Below are 23,483 nucleotides of genomic sequence, written 5' to 3'. Positions count from 1 at the left end.
CAAGCATCCAATGTTTCCTATGAGTTGTTGGAAAGCTTGTAGCTCCAAATGAGAAAATATTTTTTTAGGTACAAACAGGGGAAAATTACTGTACATTTTATAATTGTTCTTTAGGGTTCATTCACACATGCCGGTTTGTTGCTGCAAGCAAATGCAACAAAACTGTGTAAATACATCCTTAGCATCAATAATTGGTTTAATTTATTTGTCTGTTAAAGGAACAAGTACACAATTTGTTGTCAATACATCAAACATTCATCCTCAATAAATTATATTCGTCTTTATTTCTATGTCAGACGAGGTCTTCTCTGGTTGGCAGAAGGTTGCCTACTATTGCTAGAAGATAAAGAACTAGATGCTGGATAAGGTATAATGCGTAAAGGTGTCTCTCTTTGCTCATTCTCCTGCATGCCACTCCGTATCTCACGTAGAGTTTCACTGGGGTTATTAAGTAAACGTTGGAAGAAGCTTTCTCTTGTCACTGATTTCTCATGGCAACGAAATGTTAATGCAGTGCCTACTTGGGATCTCATCGCTCTAGAAAACCCATCAGAAGTACCATCAAAACATCTACCAATAGCAATTTCTTTGGCTAGCCTTGGATTCTGGTCAGTGACTGTGTAAATACCATAATTATGTCCAAGGGGATCAACTGGAGCCAACATATTAAATGTCCCAGTATCATTCCCTAAAGCAAGTGGTGGGTGACGTTTGAGATAGTCTACCAAAAGTCGGTTTACCTCAATAACATGGCAACTTCCTTGAGGAGTCACTGCTACTAAAGTGCGATCCAGTAAATCCTGGTCATAAAGCTTTCCACTACACTTAAATTCTAGACATGCTGCTGAACTGCCTTCCATTGACATATCCCTAACACTCCGGATGTCCCTCAAGCCATAAAGCTGACCTATAGTCTTTGCATGCATTCCTCCAATATTTCGCGACCGGACCATATACTCCTGTTGACCCTGTATCTGAACCTTTAAATAACAGGCCCGGAACTCTTGTGGATTTGGCCACCAAGATAGATAGCCACTAATCCATGAGCTCAAGTCTGTTTCAACAAAAGGGACAACATTGTACTCATACTTGTCTTCTTCTACTCTGTAAAACCTAAAATGATTGTCTAAGACTGGGGCTTCTTCACATGATCGCAAGTTTCTGTAAGCATATATTGGGCCACTCGTCTCTTCAAAATTATTTGGGTTTGGCTTGGCAATATTAAATTTGAAAGCAGTTTTTTTACCAGCAGAGTTTTCATGATCAGTTCGTTGATAGTTAAGTTTTGATAAATAAGGTTGGGACACTCCAATTACATTGGGGTTTAATTTAGGGGAAGACGGAACAGCTTCCAGCTCCTCACCACCCATTGTTGCAGTGACATATGCAGAGTAGGCATCTGGCTTCTGAGCATCACAAAAAGCAGGAAGACATGCTCCATTCCTTCCTGTTATTACACTGTCAAATCTACCCCAAGCTCTAGGGTTTGATGAGAATCCTGGCAGAGGCTCTAGATTTATAAGAGTCACCACAATTCCTTCTATCTGTTCATTAGGTAAAAACTTCTCGTTCATGTAGGCGCGTACTTTAACAAAACATCTCCTAAACTCTGGCACATCCAAGTTAAAAAGTCTTCTCTCTCTTATTTCTAACTGTCCTATTAGAAATGACCTTTCCTCTCTCTTTCTCCTCTTACCCTCTCCTTCCATGCGAAAAGTACTTTCTTCTTCCCATAGTCCAGTCAGTGGGTTTAAAGACCAGAGTTTCATTTCCTTTAGATGTTGGGACATTTTTATTTGTTCTGTATCCAGCCGCACCTCCACTTTTCCAGTTTGGAGCACTGAATTAGTACTTTTTTCCCTGAAGTCCACGGCAAACATTCCATAGGTCCTGAGTGGAGAGATATCTCCATTTCTGTTGACAAAATTAAGATCACTTGAAGCAGCGGATGCAGTGCTGATGTTTCTAGGGTCCAAAAAAGTTAAACTGGCCTTGACTGTACCACTGTAAGATTCTCCAGTCATTCTTGTAAAAGAGTTTGGTGGTATTACTAACTCTCCAATTGGATCTTCACCAGCCACTTCTCCAAGGGGAATTATGTTTGTCGCTGAAGGGTTAAGATTAACTGAGTCTTTCTTTCTCATTATTTTTATATCCTGGTAAATGTTATTTCCTTTAGGATCAAATGGAATGATTTTTATTGAGTCCACAAATTTCTCTTGAGGGTCCACAAATGTAACCACCAACCTTTTTGTTCCAACTGGCACTTCCAATGTGAACTCTCCTTTGTAACCTGTAAAGCCCATGTTTTCTCCATTCATTAAGATTTGACCAAACTGAAGTGGTGCACTACTGTCATATGCAGTCACCCGTCCACGGGCCAAAATCTTATGCTGTGTGCACTGCGCACATCCACATTCTACAATAACCATAATTGGTAGAGTATACCCTGGACACTTAACTTCTTGCAGTTTCATTCGCTTTACTCCACAGCAGTAATCTACTTTATCTTTACACTGATGGTCGGAGCTTAGATGACCAGCACACTGTGAATTTGGACACTTGCCGACATTGTAGAAATGAGAGCCAGTTTTAGTTTGAATACATTCGGTTGGTAGCTTGATTAAATGTTCATGGGGGGACTTGTCACAATGGGATTCACCTTTACCTTAAGTAAAAAGACATCACATTTAGAATAAAACGTGACAAAAGAAAAACAAAGATTCAAAGGTATTCATTGGTTTATTACCTATGACTGTTAGATGGGCTATAGAAGATTTAATGACCCCCAGCCCATTACTGGCTTTGCAGTAGTATATACCAGCTTGCACTATTTGAATATTTTGCAAAATCAAGCTTTTTTCATATTTGATTTTGTTTTTGTCCAATAGTGTACCGTTGTGATACCTGTAAAAGAAATGGATTAAGTCAAATATGGCAGATATTTAGTACGATCAGACACCGAAGACTGTATCAAGCAGTATGAACAGACACCAGTCCTTTGGATAGATTGTTGGTCTTATTTACCTGCAGCAATTTGTGCCCTGGTTTGTCTAAAATATGTAAAACGGCTTAACCAAACGAAGAAGCTTCTGAGCAGGAGTTACAAACTTATTATGCAGGAAAGCATGCATGGCTCATATTGCACATTTCAGATTTATCCAAATAAAAAAGACAAACTCAGCATTAGGCCTCATTTACACGAGCGTGTGCATTTTGCTCACGCAATAAAACGCAGCGTTTTGCGTGCGCAAAAGGCACTTGACAGCTCCGTGTGTCATCAGTGTATGATGCGCGGCTGCGTGATTTTCGCGCAGCCGCCATCATAGAGATGAGGCTAGTCGACGTCAGTCACTGTCCAGGGTGCTGAAAGAGTTAACTGATCGGCAGTAACTCTTTCAGCACCCTCGACAGTGAATTCCGATCACAATATACAGCAACCTGTGAATAAAAAAAGACGTTCATACTTACCAAGAACTTCCTGCTTCCTCCAGTCCGGTCTCCCGGCCGTTGCCTTGGTGACGCGTCCCTCTCTTGACATTCGGTCCCACCTCCCTGGATGACGCGGCAGTCCATGTGACCGCTGCAGCCTGTGATTGGCTGCAGCCTGTGCTTGGCCTGTGATTGGCTGCAGCTGTCACTTGGACTGAATTGTCATCCCGGGAGGTCAGACTGGAGGAAGAAGCCGGGAGTTATCGGTAAGTCAGAACTTCTTTTTTTTTTTTACACGTTCATGTATATTGTGATCGGAAGTCACTGTCCAGGGTGCTGAACCAGTTTAACTCTTTCAGCACCCTGGACAGTGACTGTCTCCTGACGTCGCGTACCGCAAAATTTTTTGCCGGGTTCGGTCAAAACGAGTTCGGCCGAACCCGGTGAAGTTCGGTTCGGTTCGCTCATCTCTAAGACACTCCGTTTGGATGTTTGTAAACAGAAAAGCACGTGGTGCTTTTCTGTTTCCATTCAGAGTTTGAGAGCTCTTGCGCGAATCACGCAGTTCGCACGGAAGTGCTTCCGTGCGACCTTCATGGTTTTCACGCACCCATTGACTTCAATGGGTGCGTGATGCGCGAAAAACGCAGAAATTTAGAACATGTCGTGAGTTTTTTTCAGCGCACTCACGCTGAGCAAAACTCACGGACTGTCTGCATGCCCCCATAGACTTGTATAGGTCCGTGCGACCCGCGTGAAAAGCACGCGAGTCGCACGGATGTATATCACGTTTGTGTAAATGAGGCCTTAGTTTTATTAACAGTTAGGCCTTATGCACAAGAACGTGTTTTTGCGTCTGCAATTCATCCACAAAAATGCGGATGAGTTGTGGATCCATTAATTTCTATGTGCCCATGCACACGACCATGGTTTGGCCGGGAGCCAGGACCGCAAATTAATAGGACAAGTCATTATACAGTCCGGATTTGCGGTCCGGGCTCATTGAAATCAATGTGTGCACGGTCTGTGAATTGCGGACGGCCCTCGGATGACACTAGGACAGCCATGAAGTGTCATTTGTGGGCTGTCAGCAATTCACGGACCGTGCAGATATTGCTTTCAATGAGCCCGGACCGCAAAAAAATAGGACAAGTCATTCGACGGATTTGCGGTCCGGGCTCCCGGCCAATGCATGGACCAAGGAAACCACGGTCGTGTGCATGCTCCCATATAAAAGAATGGGTCCGCAATTCATCTGCATTTTTGCAGATGCATTGCGGATTCAAAAACACGTTCGTGTGCATGAGGCCTTAGGGTTGTGTCCATACGTAGCGTAAACACTGCAGATTTTCCAAAATGGATTTAATTGCAGAAAATCTGCTGCCTAAGGGTATGTGCACACACACTAGTTACGTCCGTAATTGACGGACGTATTTCGTCCGCAAGTACCGGACCGAACACAGTGCAGGGAGCCGGGCTCCTAGCATCATACTTATGTACGATGCTAGGAGTCCCTGCCTCGCTGCAGGACAACTGTCCCGTACTGAAAACATGATTACAGTACGGGACAGTTGTCCTGCAGCGAGGCAGGGACTCCTAGCATCGTACATAAGTATGATGCTAGGAGCCCGGCTCCCTGCACTGTGTTCGGTCCGTGTCTTCCGGCCGAAATACGTTTCGTACATTACGGACGTAACATGCTCGTGTGAACCCAGCCTTATACAGTAGCAGCAGAGTGGATGAAATTTGAGCAAATCTCATCGATACGCTGAGTAACAAAAAAACGCTGAAAAAACAAAAATTTACCTGCGGTGCATTTTTTTAATCCGCAGCATGTGAAGTTTTGCTTTGTAATTGTTGCTTTTCTGTTGCGGGTTTTGCCCATTGAATTTAATGGGGCAGTAAAACCTCCAACAAATAGCAGATGTTGCGAATTTTGCGGCAGAAAAGCTGCAATAAAAAAAGCTTATACTTACCCAGATCTCTATGCTTCTCCGTCCAGGCTGGCATCCCGGGATGACGTTTCTTTCCATGTGACTGCTGCAGCAAAACACAGGCTGCAGTGGTCACATGAGATGCTACACAGTTAACAGAGGGACGCGTCGCCATGACTACGGAGATAATTATAGGCTTTTTTTTTTATTTATTTTTTTAAGCTCTGTTTTCGGCAGCGGATATTCTGCCAGAAAAACTGCACCAAAATTTGGTAAGGTTTTTCGTCCGGAATTTCCTGCGGCTCCAGGGTGGATACGCTGCATACTTTTATGCAGCGTATCCACTCTGTCTGAGCATACCCTTAGGGCACATTCCGACGTGGTGGAATTGCTGTGGAATTCCGCTGCGGACAGTCCACAGTAGAAATCCTTAGCATACAATTTGTCCATTGGTTTCCACACCTTTTTAGTTATCTTCGTGCAGACGTTGCGGAAAACCCCGCTGCGGACCATAGGCTGCAGTGCGGAATTTTCAGTCCGCAGCATGCACTGTCTGTTGCGGAGAAGAAGCGGAATTTCACTGCATGCAATGCAAAAACTGAAATCTGTGGCAAGTCCGCTGTGTTTTCTGCAACGTCTGAATTGCCTGTCAAATATGCAAATGTTGGTGCAGATTCGTTGCGTAATTGCCCCAAATCTGCACCAACATTTGCAGCGGAAAAATTACGCCACGTCTGAACGTGCCCTAATAGTCATTATAACATCTTAATTGTGCAATTCCTCGCACAACTCACCAGTAATACTTAGATGGAACTGGATTTCCAGTAGCTTCACAGCACAATGTCACCTTATGTCCTTCTCTACGAATTTTGGAGAATGGATGTTGTACCATGTATGGTTTTTCTGAAAAGGTATAAACAAAAAAGCATAATTATAGACCTGGCCTGGATATAAATACCCTTTATTTCTATGTTTCCCTTTTGCCCACAAATATGTGCATAAAAAAGTAAAGTAACAGAATATTAGAGAACTATAAATCAATAACAGAACAAGACTCTGGTCTTGTGAACTGCTACACAAAACTTATATATTCTCCTTCTTTTTCCTGGAGGTATCAATTTTATCTCTCCTTCCTTCCCTTTCCCTTCTTAGCATAGACTATGCTAGATCTAGATTAAATGAACAGGACTAAGGCCAGATTCACACGAACGAGTGTAAAGGACTTGAAAAATGACTTGAGTCTATTGAGGGATCAGTGAAAACGGACGATAATAGGACATGTCCTATTTTTCCACAGGCCCTTCACACAGTCCGGTTAAACAAGGGCCGTGTGAACGGCCCCATTGAAATACATGTGTCGGCAATTTTGTTTACAGCTGTCACACGGACTAGATATATGCTCGTCTGAATTCGGCCTAAGGCTTCTTTTTCTCTGGATGGGAGATAGTAAAATGTGACTGTGGTGTTTTTAGCACAAAGCAAAACGAAACTTTCTACTTTTAGTTAGACAAGACCCCTTTCCAACATTTGAAATACAAAGCTGCAAAAGATTTCAAGAGTCCTTGGAGCATAACAAATAGGTAAGTATTTGCTTTCTGTTGTTATTTTTATTCTCATTTATTTCTAGTTTTAGTGTAGTTTTAATTGGAGATTTTAATGACATTTTTAAATTGAGCAAAAATAAGTACATTTAAACTTAAATTTTTTGTATGTTTGAAACAGGGTTGTAAATAAAAGAAGAACGAATAACTCTGGATTTCGTTGTGGAAAATCCGCAGCATAATGCAGTAGCAGGAAAGTGGATGAGACTTGAACAAATCTCATCCACATGCTGCGTAAATTATAGGAAAAACCGCTCAGAAATTGACCTGTGGTGCGTGTTCTTTTAATCCGCAGCATGTCAATTGTATTTGCGTAATCGCTGCTTTTTTGTTGCGGGTTTTCCCGTTGAATACAATGGGGAGCTAAAACCCGCGACAAAATAGCAGATGTTGCGTTTTTTTGCGGTGGAAAGCTGCGATTCCGGCGCAAAAAAATCGGAACTCAGAAAAAAAATATCTTATACTTACCCAGAATTCTGTGCTTCTTCATCCAGGCCGGCTTCCTGGGATGACGTTTCATCCCATGTGACCTCTGCAGCCAATCACAAGCTGCAGTGGGCACATGGGTTGAAACGTCATCCGAGTAGGTCGGCCTGCAGGGCGACAGAGGGAAGCGTCGCCATGGCTACGGAAGTAGAAAACATTTTTTTTTAATGTTAAGATTTCCGCAGCGCAGTTTGGTGCGGTTTTTCGTCCAGAATTCCCTGTGGCGCCCAGGTGGGATACGCTGTGTGCTTTTATGCAGCGTGTCCACCCTGTGTGAACATAGCCTTATAATTCCGTAATGTTCTATAGTTTCAAAGTTCTGTTGAATGATTTTGTAAAGAGATAAAAGCTCTGACCAGTAATAAAATTAATAGCTTAAAAGGGGTTTTCCAATCAGAGGCAATTTATGACATATCCACAGGATATAATGCAAAAAATAAAATATTTGAAGCAGCACAAATCCCGATATCAGGAGCGGTGTCACGCTGTAAAATCAGACAAACCCAGTCTGACGTAATGTAATCCTCAGAAAAAGCGTGGTTGAACAGCAGCACACGTCTCCCAAGTTTCAATCAATATGTTTTTTTATTGATCAAACATCCAGTAAAAAATGGCAAAGTTTCGACCCGTGTCAAGTGGAGGGACTTTCCCTTGTCACGGGTCGAAACTTTGACATTTTTTACTGGATGTTTGATCAACAAAAGAACATATTGATTGAAATTTGGGAGACGTGTGCTGCTGTTCAACAATGCTTTTTCTGAGGCTATCCACAGGATATGTCATAAATGTCAGATGGATGCGGGTCCCACCCCTGGGACCCGCACCTATCTCTAGAACAGGGTCCCCTAGGCTCCCATCGAGGCTCTCATTGCATTGAAGCACTGACTTCCGGTTTCTAGGTTTTAGAGTCAGATTGAAGATCACGTGAACCAGCAGCTGCCCGGAAAAGAGTGGCGTCTCATGAAATACAGTACATCACCAGGTAAGTTGTTACACAACATTACACTTCATGTCACCATATATACAAAAAAGGACCTGCTTCTTTAAAGAGCCAGTGTCATCTTTAAAAAACATAGCACTACTTGGAGACCTGAGTAGAGGCAACATACTGTCTCTGTCCTATACTCCGCTCTATGTGGAGCGCTGACAAAATCCATGAGAGCTGAAAGATCATGGTGCTAAGGAGGATGCTGCAAACACTTTGGTCTAGCGATCAGTGGGAGTCTGAGCACCAGAACTGATCACAAATTTGAACAAAAACTGTTTATAATTTATGTCTAACTCTAACCATATATTAGTGGTTTCACACGCCCATTTTCTGAACAAAATTTTTTATTCACGGTATCAGTCTTCTGTCAACATCTGTCTCACTTATATCTGTCACGAAAAGGTACCGATAGTCGGCAGTAAATGGTCTAAATCTGCCTTTTCAACTATTTAAACTCTCTTGTGTATTGCCAGCTTAAAGGGGTAGTCCAGTTTCAGAAATTAAAGTTATTTTTTGTGTAATAAAAAGTTATAGAATTTTCCAATATACTTTCTGTACTCTTTTCTCATGGTTTTCAAAATCTCTGCTTGTTGTTATTCAGTAGGAAGATTCATTGTTTACTACCAGTGGTTAAAATTCTGTCCACGGTCATGTGATGGACACACAGGTGCATGGCTCTTTACAGTCACAGTATGTGTATCAGAGCTGTGTCTTCTAACTATCCCAGCACCTTTGTGTCCATCACATGACCATAGCCAGAATATTATCCACTGGAAGTAAACAATAATTGTTCATACTGTATAACAACAAAGAGATCTCTGTCTGAGACTTCTCTAATGCAAAAAATAGACATTTAGTCACTCATGCCAGATCATGGTGCACTCTCTATACTGATTGATTGATTGATTGATTGATTGATTGATTGATTGATTGATTGATTGATTGATTGATTGATTGATTGATTGATTGATTGATTGATTAAATCAAGCATATCTGCAAAGCAAGATGATTGGGAAAGGTGTCTCTCTGAATGACTGCTAGGGAGACTTGAGAAAGACAAGGAGGAGGATTCTCTGGGTGACTAAGGAAACAGCCTGACATGAGGTAATATGACTGCCAATGGTAGCTGTCAAACAGTTACTTCCTGTCCCGGAACCTGAAGTAAAAACTTTGGTGCACAATTAGCTGAGCTTGGAAGAGAAAGTTATATACGTAGTTAGTGCAAAAAAAGGATTTAAAAACAGTCAAGTTTAAATTTTTGACTGCAGGCAAATATTACCTATGACTAAAGATACTATTGTGCACTTTTTGAGCCGAGTTTGCTAAAAACATAAAACAATAACCATGTTATATAATATATTAATATTGCATTAATGAAAAATAAAACGTACAAAAAATGAATGTTCCTTTTCATATTTATAATTCATATTTAACCTACCTAATCTCTTTAAAACAGCCTCAAAATAAGCAATGTTGGGCTCATTCTTCCAACTCTGCAAATTTCCAGTAGAGAATCCATCCATTGTCACCGTGATATTTCTGTATACATCTTTGCAAACACCTTTTAAGCTGAACATTCCGTGCTGATCGGTTGTACCCTGGATCTTGCCATTCATATAGACTTTGGCATAGCTCTGGACAAACCCATGTGTTGTTTGAACTTTGCCCACCAAAGTGTGATTGGCACAAATGCATTCATGACATGATGATTCTGTGTTTTCAGAAAGAAGCAAAAAGTAATTTTTACATAGCAAACAGTAATTAAATTCGATGTCCGGGAAACTAGGTCTGCAGATCTTAAGTTGTGCCTGGTTTTGCAGTTCATCTCCATTTAGGAAAAATCGGTCGGAGCTGCAATATCAGACACTGCCCGTGGACAAGACGGGTACTGTTTCTGGGAAAGAACAAACCCTCTAAAAGGCAACAATAAACCTTAGATGGTTCTTGGTTTCTAGATGACTCAGCCGTTATGCACATAAAATTTTTAAATCATTTACGGCTTAAAAGTTCAAGTAAGGTTTGTTCCCGCGCAGACTCCCTGAGCTTTCCCCTTTATGAGGAGAGGTGAGTTAACTACTGGACACCAGGTATAAAATAGCGACCCTTTCTTTGTCTTGGACGATGAGGATACTAGCAGTAACCCCTTCTCTGCTCTAGACCACCAGGGATGCAGACATTAACTTCTTCTCTGCTCTAAACCATCAAGGAAGCAGATAATAATGGCCCTATCTACAAGGGGCTGGTGGGGGCACTATCTACAGGGGGGCTGAATAGCACTATCTACAAGGGGAAGGTGGTGGGCGCTACCTACAGGGAAGCTGTATTGCAATATCTATAGGGGGCTGTATGGTGTTATCTACAGGGGGCTGTTCAGCACTATCTACAAGGGGGAGGTGGCGGTGCTGTCTACAGGGCGGCTGTATTTCACTATCTACGGGGGGGCTGTATAGCACTATCTACAAGGGGGAGGTGGGGCGCTATCTACAGGGGAGCTGTATGGCACTATTTACAAGGGGTCTGTGGGGGCACTATGGTGCTATCTACAGGGGGGTTGTATGGTGCTATCTACAGGGGGCACTATTTACAAGGGGGGCTGTTTGAGGCACCCAGGGGAGGGGGGCCCAGTCAAAAGTTTGCTATGTGGCCCAGTCTTTTCTAGTTACGCCCCTTGTTATGAGTTTGGTTTTGGTGGTGTACCATATTTATGTTATGTGCTTTGTTCTGGTGCTGTATTTATGTACTGACCTTGGTTCTGGGGTCTGTATAGGGCATAGTAGTCTGGTCTGGGGTATGTATAAGGAAATGGTATGTTCTGGGATCTATATAAGGGCATAGTAGTCTAATCTGGGGGTCTGTATAATAAGATAGTAGTCCCTTGTAAAGGAGTGTGGCTTGCAAAAAGAGGTGTGGTCTGCAAATGTACATTAAAAAAATCATACCTGAATCTCCCTGAAGGCCATTTCCAAAAGTTAGCAAGTATGCTTTATTCTTATTGTCTGAATAACAATTCAGCAGGATGAAATGATTTTTTTTTTAGCTTGATTAGAGTTGATTCAATTAGCTTTTTTTCAAGATCCACAGAAAATGGACTGAAAGAAGAGGCCGTACTGAAAGAAGAAGAAAGGAATAAGGGAAGGCCTCCATGACTAAAATAGATGGGAGGGACACAGAGTTGGCTGGCCTATGAGAGGAAGAGGGGGGGGGACAGCAGGAGGGCTTGAGTGAGAAGGGGTGGGGATTGAAGGGGATGTACCTGTTTCCTGTTTGTGCTCTCCCTCTCTTCGCCAGGACACAGAAGCAGGAACATGTTTGTTACCCCTGCTGCGTCTGATGAGGAGGCTATGGAGCTGTTGCGGGCCGCGGCAGCCTCTCAGGGTCCTGGATGGCTCGGAGCACGAGTAGCGACGCTGCTGCAGGGACAATCGGGCGCTCCGGTCCAGGAGCGAGCAGAGTCGGCTGGAGCAAGCGGGGAGCGCTCTGTCATGCCGGTGGTCGCGGGGCTGCTGGAGCAGGCCGAGGTACAGGACCGGCGTACCAGGGGGTCGGGCAGGAGAAGAGGAGAGCCCGTTTCCCCCATGACTCAGGCCAGGGCTGGCACTCCCGGCGTGACGCGCAGCACGAGGCGCTCGCGTCCGCCCGCAAGGCTGAGTCCTGAAGACATCCCGCGGGCGCGGCGGCGCAAGAGGAGCCCATCAGTGGACCCTGCAGGCCAGACCCCAGGGCGGCCTGCCGCTGCTCTTTCGTCTGGTCCTGGGAGGAATCCCAAAACGCGGCAGCGCCCGGCGGCAGCGGCGAGGAGGACGCGGCCTTCACTTCCGGTCACATCCTCTCCTTCTTCAGCACGTGGCGGAAGGGCAACGGCGACCCTGCATGGTGATGTGCCAGCCAGAGGGTCGGCTCATGGTGTCGTCGAGGTGGAAACGACCAGAGGTCGCAGGATGAGGTCGGTGGTTGGAGTGCCAGGGACGGAACAGCTTGGAGCTGGTTCAGCGGGACGGATGAGGCATGAACTGGAGCTCGGCCAATTGGATGATGCGATGTCACCCCCCCTTTTCTCAGACGAAAATCGGAATTCCCCGTGCACACATTGCCAATGCGGACAGCGCCAGAGGGAGTCCGGAGCATTGGAGGACGGTGAGCGGCGGGCCTCTCCACGTGGACATGGGGGTCCGGCTGACGGGTTCACAGCCCCTGGGCAGCCTGGTGAGTTGACACCTACGTTACCATTTCCAGCTTTATTGATGTCGGGTATCGGTGTAGAGGGTGTCGCGGCGGTGGGCGTCGCGGCGGAGTCGGGGGTCTCGTCGCTACAGGCGGGTGCGGGGGATAGTTTGGCGGAGTTAGTGGGATGTTTAAAAGTGTTGGTGGGGCGGCTAGGTGGTTCCCCTTCCCAAGAACCGTCAGGTGTGGCGCCGGCCGCGGTGTGGGGGGGCAGTGTTGGAAGCGCTCCGGTTCGTCAAAACGGTGGGGGGTTGAATGCCGGGGCAGCGGTGGCAGTGGCGGCGGCGGTTCAAACAGACTCGCCAAAGGAGGTTGATAGGGTGCGTCTTGATGATCGTGCGCGCGGGGAGGTTTATGTTTGTTATGAGGGCCCGTTAGGGGCGCATTTAAAGCAGGAGGTAAAGGAAAGGATTTGGAAAGACGAGTATGTGGAGATTTTTTCCTTGCTTCCGCTGGAGAAGTTTAATTTAGATAAGGTGAAGCGGGATGAAACAAAAAAGGATGAGGAAGAAAAGAGACGGTACAGGTTGATTCCAAAAACGTTCGTCAATTGGATGCAGGCTTTTGCAATTTTGGCGAGTGTTATTGGGGAAAAGGCGCCAGATAATTGTTCCGGCTTGTTTTGTTATTTGGATGCGGTGGGGGAGGCGCATCGGGTTTATGGGGGCCAGGCCTGGCTTCGTTACGATGAGCAGTTTCGGCAGAGGAAAGCGGTGCGGCCGAATATACGGTGGGACCATAAGGACATAGCCTTATGGTTGAAAGTGACGGCACTTTATAAGCAGGGGCAGTCCTTTCCCGGGAGCGGGAATGCAGCAGGAACTTCCGGCGGGGGTAGTCAGGCCTCAGGTTCAAAATTTGGGACGTGTTGGCAGTTCAATGAGGGGCAGTGCAAATTTGGAGCGACGTGTAAATTCAAGCATGCGTGTTCACATTGCAGCGGGCAGTCACATGGAGCGCCTAAATGTTTTAAGAAGGGTAAACGACAAGGGGGAGCCAGCGGTGCGTCTGGTTATGGGGGAGACTCCGGTGAAACTCATAAAGATGGCCCCCTTTCTAAGTAGGTACCCCAATAAGGAGGGGGCGCGGTTGATTAGTTTAGGTTTTGGTTACGGTTTCGTTATTCCGCCCCCTTTGCATGAGGTCCCTTTCACGCAGCGCAACCTTAAGTCGGCATATCAGCATGCGGGGGTAGTCTCGGAAAAAATCCGGAAGGAGATTGATCTGGGCAGAATGGCGGGCCCTTTTAGCACGATCCCAGTTCCAGGTTTGGTGGTGTCACCGTTAGGGGTGGTTCCAAAACGAGAAGGTAACAAATTCCGGCTTATTCAGCATTTGTCCTTCCCGAAGGGGGCGTCGGTTAACGATGGCATTGACCAGGATCTCTGTTCTGTGGTCTACACGTCGTTTGATGCGGCGGTAGCGTTGGTACGTGGTTACGGAAGAGGGGCTCTGATGGCAAAAACTGATATTCAAGCGGCGTTTCGTTTGTTGCCGGTTCATCCGGACAGCCAGAGGTTGTTGGGATGTTATTGGGAAGGGGATTATTACATTGATCGATGCCTTCCCATGGGTTGTTCGTTGTCGTGCGCGTACTTTGAGGTGTTTAGTTCTTTTTTGGAATGGGTAGTCAGGGAGGTCGCGGGGGTGGAATCAGTTATTCACTATCTCGACGATTTCTTGTGCGTTGGCCCGTCGTGTTCGGGGGTTTGCGCAAATTTGTTGGAGACGGTCAATTGGGTGTCAAGGGAGTTCGGTGTACCCTTGGCTGTGGAAAAAACTGAGGGTCCGGTGACGACCATTTGTTTTTTGGGAATTACTATCGACTCCGTAGCAATGGAGTGCAGATTGCCGGAGGATAAGTTGGGGGATTTGCGGTTGGTAGTGGAGCGAGCGTGTCGGATTAGGAAAATTACGCTACGTGAATTGCAGTCCTTATTGGGGAAGTTGAATTTTGCTTGCCGCATCATGCCGATGGGCAGGGTTTTTTGTCGGCGGTTGGCAGCGGCGACGGCGGGGGTTCGGGAACCCCATCATTTCATTCGTCTGGCTGCAGAGCACAGGGAAGATTTACAGGTCTGGCTCCATTTTCTGGCACAGTATAATGGGCGCTCTCTTTGGATGTCCCGGGCGTTAGATAGCTTCGATTTGGAATTGTTCACTGACGCGTCTGGGGCGGTGGGGTTCGGGGCGTTCTTTAAAGGTCAATGGTGCGCGGGAAAATGGCCGGTTGCATGGGTGGAGGCGGGACTGACGCGTAACTTGGCCCTACTCGAACTGTTTCCCATCGTGGTGGCGGTCACCATTTGGGGAGACAGGTTCCGGGACAAAAAAGTGCGTTTTCATTGCGACAATTTGGGGGTGGTGATGGCTATAAATAATACTTCGGCGTCGTCCCCTCCAGTGGTTCGCTTGTTGCGTCAGTTGGTGCTTTCCTGTTTGAGTTTAAATGCATGGGTGGTGGCGGTGCATGTTCCCGGGGTAGAGAATTGTATTGCTGACGCGCTTTCTCGCTCGCAGTGGGATCGTTTCCGGCAGCTGGTCCCGGACGCGGAGTTAACAGGGGTGGACTGTCCCAGTCATCTGTGGGAGCTGGTATCCAGGCGGCAGGTGCATTGATTAAACGTTCACTGGCCAGTGCGACGTGGTCGTCGTATGCGGCTGGATGGAGGCAATGGGAGGAGTGGGTGAGATCTTTGGGTGATGTGTGCTCGGATGATGATAGGATGGTGGCCTTGCTGTTTTGGTTGGGGGATGCGTTCGCCCGGGGTTGCACGGTCGCTAAGGTTAATCGCTTCGTGGCGGCCATTGCTTTCGGTTGTAAGTTACGGGGGTTGGCAGATATCACGAAGCGGTTCTTGGTGGGCCAGGCATTGAAGGGGCTGAGACGGGGTGTAGTGGTGAGGGATAAGAGGCGTCCCGTGTCATTTCAATTGTTGTGTTCCCTGGAGGTGGTGGTGCGGCAGGTGTGTCGTTCAGAGTATGAGAGCAAGCTTTTCCGGTTGGCTTTTGCGTTAGCCTTTTTTGGAGCTTTTCGGGTAGGGGAATTGGTTTCCCCCAGTTCGGTAAAAGCGGGGGGCTTGTTGCAGGATAATGTCGATTTGTATGAAGACAGGGTGGAGATAGTGTTGCGAAGGTCCAAAACGGACCAAGGAGGGGCAGGACGTCGAGTGGTTTTGCTGGCGGTCCCAAAGAATCCGGTTTGTCCAGTGTTGTGTGTCAAGGAGTACTTGGCGGGTTTAGATCTCTCAGACGGGCCGTTGCTGCGGCACGAGGATGGCTCGTTTCTGTCGCGGTATCAGTTTATTTCGGTTTTCAGAAAGTGTCTGGTGGCTAGCGGGGTGCAGGCAGAGCAATACTCGTCTCATTCTTTCCGTATAGGGGCAGCGACGGAGGCGGTGAGATGGGGTTTAGATGATGCAGGCGTGCAGCGGATAGGGCGTTGGGAGTCGGCGCGTTTCCGTTCTTATGTGCGCTTGAACATGTTGTGATATATGGATGTATAGCATGTTCCGGGTGCGTGCGTTTCCGCCTGAGTATTGATGGTACGCGGCAGCAAGAGGTGGTGCGTGTATGTTCTTCATTTGTTTTGCAGGCCGTGACTCATGCATGGTGTGGATTATGGGACATACTTTTGTGTACTGGGGTGCCCTTCGCGCGGATGTACGGCCGGACGGTCGACAGCTCAGGATTCCGCGGGACGCGGCGGTTGTGAGGTGGATGGGTATACGGGGAATGACATGGAACAGGGTATTGCCCGAGTTTCACAATTTTGTACTGCTTGACAGGGCGCCGGAGGTACTGGTGTTGCATGTGGGAGGCAACGATTTGGGTATACGCCCTTTCCGGGAGTTGGTACGGGACGTCAAGCATGATTTGCTCTGCTTATGGGCAACTTATCCTAAATTGGTGACGGTGTGGTCTGAGATGGTCCCTAGGAAGAACTGGCGGATGGCCCGTTCTGTGGGAAAAATTAACAAGGCTCGCATTAAGGCTAATAGGGCCATATCGAGCTTCGTGACGCGTAATGGTGGGGTTGCGGTGCGCCACTGGGATCTGGAGGCTGGGACAGGCAGGTACTGGAGAGAGGACGGTGTGCACCTCAATGAGGTGGGGATGGATATGTGGAGTCTGGCTTTGACCGATGGAATTGAGCGAGCGGTGGGAGTGTGGAGGAGCTCGCAGGCGTGAGGTGGTCAAGGCCTGTTTCGCTTTGGCGGGGGGGAGTCCTTGAAGTAGGTCGTAAAAAGTGGTGGGGGGGAATGCATCACGGGATGCACCCCCAATTTGTCGGCTTCTTAGGGTGTTACCCCTTTTGAAAGCTGGGTTATATATATTTATATATATATGGTGGTCATCTGCAAAAAGGTAATTTGGTGCTCCTGGGCCGGGTTACGGCTGGGGGTAAGGTATTTGTGGGCAGATGGCCAAAATTAAGTATCGGTGGCTTCAAGGACTTGCCCCTGTCATTCTGGTTGGTTTATAATGTTATGACCCTGATAGGGTCGCAGTGGGTTATTTGTTGTTATGATGTATCCCCTTTTTTGGGGATTCAAAAAATTATGGTATTTAAAGTTATTGTTATTTAAATAATAAACGGCTGCTGTGGCCATTAAAATCCAACTCTGTTTCAGTGTCTGCTTTGAGAGGGTAGATTTACATAAGGGGAGAAGCGACTCGACTTATTTGAGTCAAGAAGAGGCCGTACTGAAAGAAGAAGAAAGGAATAAGGGAAGGCCTCCATGACTAAAATAGATGGGAGGGACACAGAGTTGGCTGGCCTATGAGAGGAAGAGGGGGGGGACAGCAGGAGGGCTTGAGTGAGAAGGGGTGGGGATTGAAGGGGATGTACCTGTTTCCTGTTTGTGCTCTCCCTCTCTTCGCCAGGACACAGAAGCAGGAACATGTTCCCGCCCGCCCGCCCTGATGTGGATCGGTTGACCGCGGCAAAAGGTTGCTGCGGATGGTGGTTCTTCTCGTCAAAGTTTAATTGCTTATTGACATTTGTCTTTGGGGGAGGTTAAATTTTGTCATTGCAGCTGCGGGGGGGAGTCCTTGAAGTAGGTCGTAAAAAGTGGTGGGGGGGAATGCATCACGGGATGCACCCCCAATTTGTCGGCTTCTTAGGGTGTTACCCCTTTTGAAAGCTGGGTTATATATATTTATATATATATGGTGGTCATCTGCAAAAAGGTAATTTGGTGCTCCTGGGCCGGGTTACGGCTGGGGGTAAGGTATTTGTGGGCAGATGGCCAAAATTAAGTATCGGTGGCTTCAAGGGCTTGCCCCTGTCATTCTGGTTGGTTTATAATGTTATGACCCTGATAGGGTCGCAGTGGGTTATTTGTTGTTATGATGTATCCCCTTTTTTGGGGATTCAAAAAATTATGGTATTTAAAGTTATTGTTATTTAAATAATAAACGGCTGCTGTGGCCATTAAAATCCAACTCTGTTTCAGTGTCTGCTTTGAGAGGGTAGATTTACATAAGGGGAGAAGCGACTCGACTTATTTGAGTCATGGAGGAAATGGCATAAAATAGCAAAAGATCCTAAACTCACATGTTAAACCCGCTGCAGCTTTGGTGGTCCCCTCCGCTCTTTGTTTACTTTGCTCTAGTGATGACGTGCCCATTGGTTGCAGCGTTCATGTGGGTAAACAGGCACGTCATCACTGCAGCAAGGTAAACATAGAGCTTCAGGAACTTATTATTTTATAGAAAAAGAAAAAAGAAAAAGGAACTCCAGAAACATCTCAGGCACTCTGTAGGAAAAGAGTTTTAATTAATTATATATCACATGTATTATATTTTTTTTATGAAAAACTATTTAGAAAAAGAGAATATACTTTTCCAAACCTAGTAAAAACCAAATAAATAACAGAACACACCACCTGGCCAGGTTTAATGGATTTAACATGAATTCTTATCCCCTTAAAGTACATTTCTTAGCAATTGGCCCCTCTATTAGGTTTTAAGGGGTTACATAGAGGGAAAGAAAACAGCAGATGAAGTAATATCGACCAAAGTCCTCATTTTTCAAGAAACGCTTGGCTTAGTACACATTTGCTATGAAGTAAGGTGCAAGAGTTCCCTTAATAGTTGGCCCCTCAGATAAATTTTCAGGGGCTATGTAGCGAGAAAATGAGCAAGTTAAACAATTTTAGCCAAAGCCCTCTTTTCCTAGGAAACCGCTTGGCTCAGTGCACACTTGCTGCAATATATACAAAGAACGTTTTTTATCAGCATAGTCTTACCATACGTAGAAATGGCAATATATGAAATCGACACATGCACATGTCATAGAAATTTGATAAGCGCCTTTGGTTGTTTCTATGTCTGGTCATTTCAACATTCAGGAGCAAGACTTCTCACAAAGTGAGGTATATCCTTTCTGGTCTTGACCGGGTCCGGTCTAATCCATCACCTCCTTGCTCTCACATTCAATAGGGGAATTTTTTCGCCAGGATTAGTGTATTCCTCAGTCCGGTCTCCACACTCTTCCGAGACCAAAGTCCAAGCAATGCGTGACCAGGAAGGTTAGTTCAAAAGAACATCTTGTGCTATTTCTCATATGGCGTTAGGCATCGCCTGGGTCTACACGGCAGGATGGATGTCACTACCTGTCGTTAGCACTTTAATGATTTCAGCTGACGCGTTTCATCCCTGTTAGGTATTTCCTCACAGCTATTCAATCAATGCAAGTCAATACGGCATCTTTATAGTGCCGTGCTTAAAGGGAAAGTAACCCAAAATTGAAAATCTTCAGCAAATAGGTCATTATATATATATATTTATTTTTTTTTATATTTAAAAAAAAAAAAAAAAAGAAGATATACAGTTGAGATATCAATCGGATAAATTTCCTTCTTCACAATTAAATAGATATATCTTTATAAAGACAGAAATATATACATATAATAAGTTCCAGAGTATATTCTTCTCTGCAAATTACATAAAATCTGTGGTGTATATTCTTCTCTGTAATTTACAAACCATCTGCGGTGTCCCTCTCAACAAAAATGGCCTGGCAATGGACTGGCTCCCCACCACTCTGGGACGAACTTCCACTTCCTCAAAAAAGGACAACAATATTTAATTGATGCATAATATATTTTTTGGCTTTGGGCTGTGCTGTGAACTCCACTTCGGGTTGGTGGGGACCCGGTACTTATGCCCAAGTGGCATTGGACTGATTCCCTACCTCCCGAAGGCAGACATTCACGGTAGGCTCATTATAATTATTTTTTCTTTTTTATTGTTTATTATCATATTTTATTTTGTTTAATTATTTTTATGCATATGTTTATTTTTAGATTTATTTCTATTCATTTATTATTTGGTTTTGTTTCTTTTTCGGAGTGGGACACCGCAGATGGTCTGTAAATTACAGAGAAGAATATACAGCACAGATTTTATGTAATTCGCAGAGAAGAATATACTCTGGGACTTATTATATGTATATATTTCTGTCAATATAAAGATATGTCTATTTAATTGTGGAGAAGGAAATTTATCCAATTTATATCTCAACCATATATCTTCTCTTTACAAAAAAAAAATCTATATATAATGACCTATTTGAGGTTTGCGGAAGATTTTACATTTTGGGTTACTTTCCCTTTAAACACCGCACTATAAAGATGCCGTATTGACTTCCATTGATTGAATAGCTCTGAGGAAATCTCTGACAGGGATGAAACACATCAGCTGAATCATTAAAGTGCTAATGACAGGTAGTGACATCCATCCTGCCGTGTAGACCCAGGCGATGCCTGACGCCACATGAAAAATAGCACAACACATTCTTTTGAACTTACCTTCCTGGACAGGAATTGCTTGGACTTCGGTCTCTGAAGAGTGTGGAGACCGGACTGAGGAATGCACTAATCCTGGCAAAAAAAATCCCCTATTGAATGTGAGAGCATGGAGGTGATGGCTTAGACCGGGACCGGTCAAGACCAGAAAGGATATCCCTCACTTTGTGAGAAGTCTTGCTCCTGAATGTTGAAAAGACCAGACATAGAAACAACCAAAGGCGCTTATCAAATTTCCATGACATGTGCACTTTGAAAAGCAGAATTCACGAACAGATGAGTATAATGATAATTTTCTTGTTCGATTTGTATATATTGCCATTTCTACCTGTGGGAAGACTATGCTGATAAAAAAAACGTTATGTGTATATATCGCAGCAAGTGTGCACTGAGCCAAGCGGTTTCCTAGGAAAAGAGGACTTTGGCTAAAATTGCTTAACTTGCTCTTTTTCCCTCTAGATAACCCCTGAAAATTTACCTGAGGGCCAACTATTAAGGGAACTCTTGCACCTTATTTTATATCGCAGCAAATGTGTACTAAGCCAATCGCTTCTTGACAAATGGGGCCAATTGCTAAGAAATTCTAAATCATGCATAGGGGAAATGTACTCTAAGGGGATAAGAATTCATGTTAAATCTATTTAACCTGGCCAGGTGGTGTGTTCTGTTATTTATTAGGTTTTTACTAGGTTTGGAAAAGTATTTTCTCCTTTTCTAAATAGTTTTTCATCAAATAAATTATAATAAATTCATTAATGATATATAATGAATTAAAAGTCTTTTCCCACAGAGTCCCTGAGATGTTTCTGGAGTTGCTTTTTCTTTTTTCTTTTTCTATGGAACTTCTCCAGAAATGGCACCGTGCAGTATTTTCCTGCTCTTTTTGGGGGATCTCTATTAGATGATAACATTTCTTTTAGACTTTATGCCATTTGCTCTATTCAATACATTTTCTGGACATCTCGGAACACCCCTTTAAGATCTGTAACTATCGACTATTGAATGGTCGATTGAATGGCTGGTTAGTATTTTAGAATTGTGGGGTTTCATGATTGTTAAGCAGGGTATAATTTTGTATATTTAGATTACTTCTACATGAAGATTTCCCACACTTCTGAATTTGGAAGGAACGTCCAGAACAAGGCATCGCATTGCTGGAACATATACGACGCCGGACACTCTTGCCTCCTCCACAGGTTTTTGTACAGGTTGTCCAATTGCTCCATGAAGACCATTTTCCTTTAAAAATAGTGAACAATGAAATAATCATTATTTAGAATTAGTGTTACATAAAAATCATTTCGCCTATTAGTAATCCAGAATGGCAATTATCTTAAATATAGAAAACAAAATTATTACAGGCATTAGGTAAAAAGTTAAGATTAAGTTCTGTTAGCCCTATTCCCTCTTGTGGATCACCTCGGATGCATGGCTGAGTGATGCAGACTCTACGCTCTGTGGTTTTCCCTCGGCATTTTTCTAGGCTCAGTGACTTTAAAGGCTGTACATTGATGCAAGTGCGTTGTCTGATCTGGATGCCTTTTGCTCCACATCCTGTCTGAGAGCAAGTACTCCAAGGAGACCAACGTGACCAAAAGAGAGAATCTGAAATAGTAAAAAGTCATATAAAAATTTTTTTTTATTCATTTGTATCGAGCGAGTCCAAATTAGAACATTGATTTTTATATTGGGAAAGGTCTAATGGCATTCCATATTCGTAGACCTGCCCTTAACCACTACGTTATCCTGAAAGGATTCTCTCTCCTTCCTTTTACCAGAATAGGGTCCCCTAAATACATCTAGGATTTTCAATGGTATTGATTCAACATGATGCCTGCAAGAGCAGCCGCTGCAAGGGAAATCTAGCATTACATGCTGGCCATTCAAATGTATGGCTGTCCATGTAATGCAATGATACGCTGTGTATGCCAGAGCATCTCTCCATGCCGGCATATATATATAGGGGATCTCAAGTGGGGGACCCATTTGATGACGTCCATATGCCCTGATAGGGCATATGGAAGGGTTTATCATGGTGGGACAATTCCTTTAAAGATTAAGGATCATTTTCATATGCAGGAGCTGCAGATTTGTCTGCAAAGGTGTTCTATTGGGCAAAGATCTGATGACTGTATACGTATGCCTGGAACTCATTGCCATGTTCATGGAGCCAGTAGAGATGACTTTGGTGGCATAGAACAATACCCTGCATGAAAAAAATCATTAGAAGATGGGTAGATTGGAGTAGTCCATTACAGTAGTCCAATGGGTAGTCCATTACAGACTTCAGTTATATCGCTGGCACTACTTACAACAGTGAAACTTCAATGTGGTCCAAGGCAGCCTCAATTTTTGTTTTTTTAATTTACTTCTTTTGGAGTGTGATAGTCAGACCCCCACCATTCAGTAAGTGATGGCATATGCTAGCTATATGCCAGCACTTACTATGTTGAGAAAAACCCTTTAAAATTTAATTTAATCCTTAACCTCCCCAAAAACACATATTCCATTTTTTTTTTTAATATGAGAATAATGTTGTGAGTAGAAACCTGAGCCTTGGTTATAATCATATCTTACTTACCAAGTGGACATTGAAACCTAACATGGTAGTTGGAACAATTTTGGCCTTTCTGCTGCTCTTTGTTAATACACCAGAAGCCTTTTCCTGGATTAGAATGAACAATCTCATTTGTTTCCTTTGGTCTGGCCCACTCTGTGGTTCTGGCTTCAAGAGCAATAGGTCTAAGGCATAAACGTTGTGGATAATAAAAGCGAATGGCCTCTACTGTTTCATAATCGCCATCGCCTTCTGGATGGTCTACATTAAACCAAGATGTCCACTCTGTGGCACCTGAGAAAAGAAGATATCAAAATTATAGGACTCATAGATATTAGAGTAAGTTCATACACAATGCTGCATACACTTGCACATACCATAAATGTATTTTATTTGAACTAATGTATAATACATGTCAGCAAAGTAGTGCTGGTTGCCAACTTGACCCAT

The 23,483-nt window shown here is 44.5% G+C and overlaps 1 protein-coding gene across 1 annotated transcript; it reads right to left on the bottom strand.

Annotated features, from left to right (window-relative positions):
* Positions 1-217: 217 nt before the first annotated feature.
* On the bottom strand, positions 218-23,483 carry CILP2 (cartilage intermediate layer protein 2). The gene is made up of 8 exons (XM_075855570.1): positions 23,411-23,483; positions 23,058-23,327; positions 21,896-22,081; positions 21,566-21,715; positions 9,880-10,152; positions 6,161-6,269; positions 2,750-2,907; positions 218-2,668 (listed from the first exon to the last, which is right to left on the bottom strand). Exons 1-8 carry the CDS (start codon positions 23,481-23,483, stop codon positions 288-290), a joined length of 3,600 nt encoding a protein of 1,199 aa, XP_075711685.1. The 3' UTR covers positions 218-287.

This window comes from Rhinoderma darwinii, chromosome 1 (assembly GCF_050947455.1).
Source record: "Rhinoderma darwinii isolate aRhiDar2 chromosome 1, aRhiDar2.hap1, whole genome shotgun sequence".
NCBI classification, from domain to species: Eukaryota; Metazoa; Chordata; class Amphibia; order Anura; family Rhinodermatidae; genus Rhinoderma; species Rhinoderma darwinii.
Note: the sequence above shows the minus strand (reverse complement) of the source record. Positions and strands in the feature narration are given on the sequence as shown.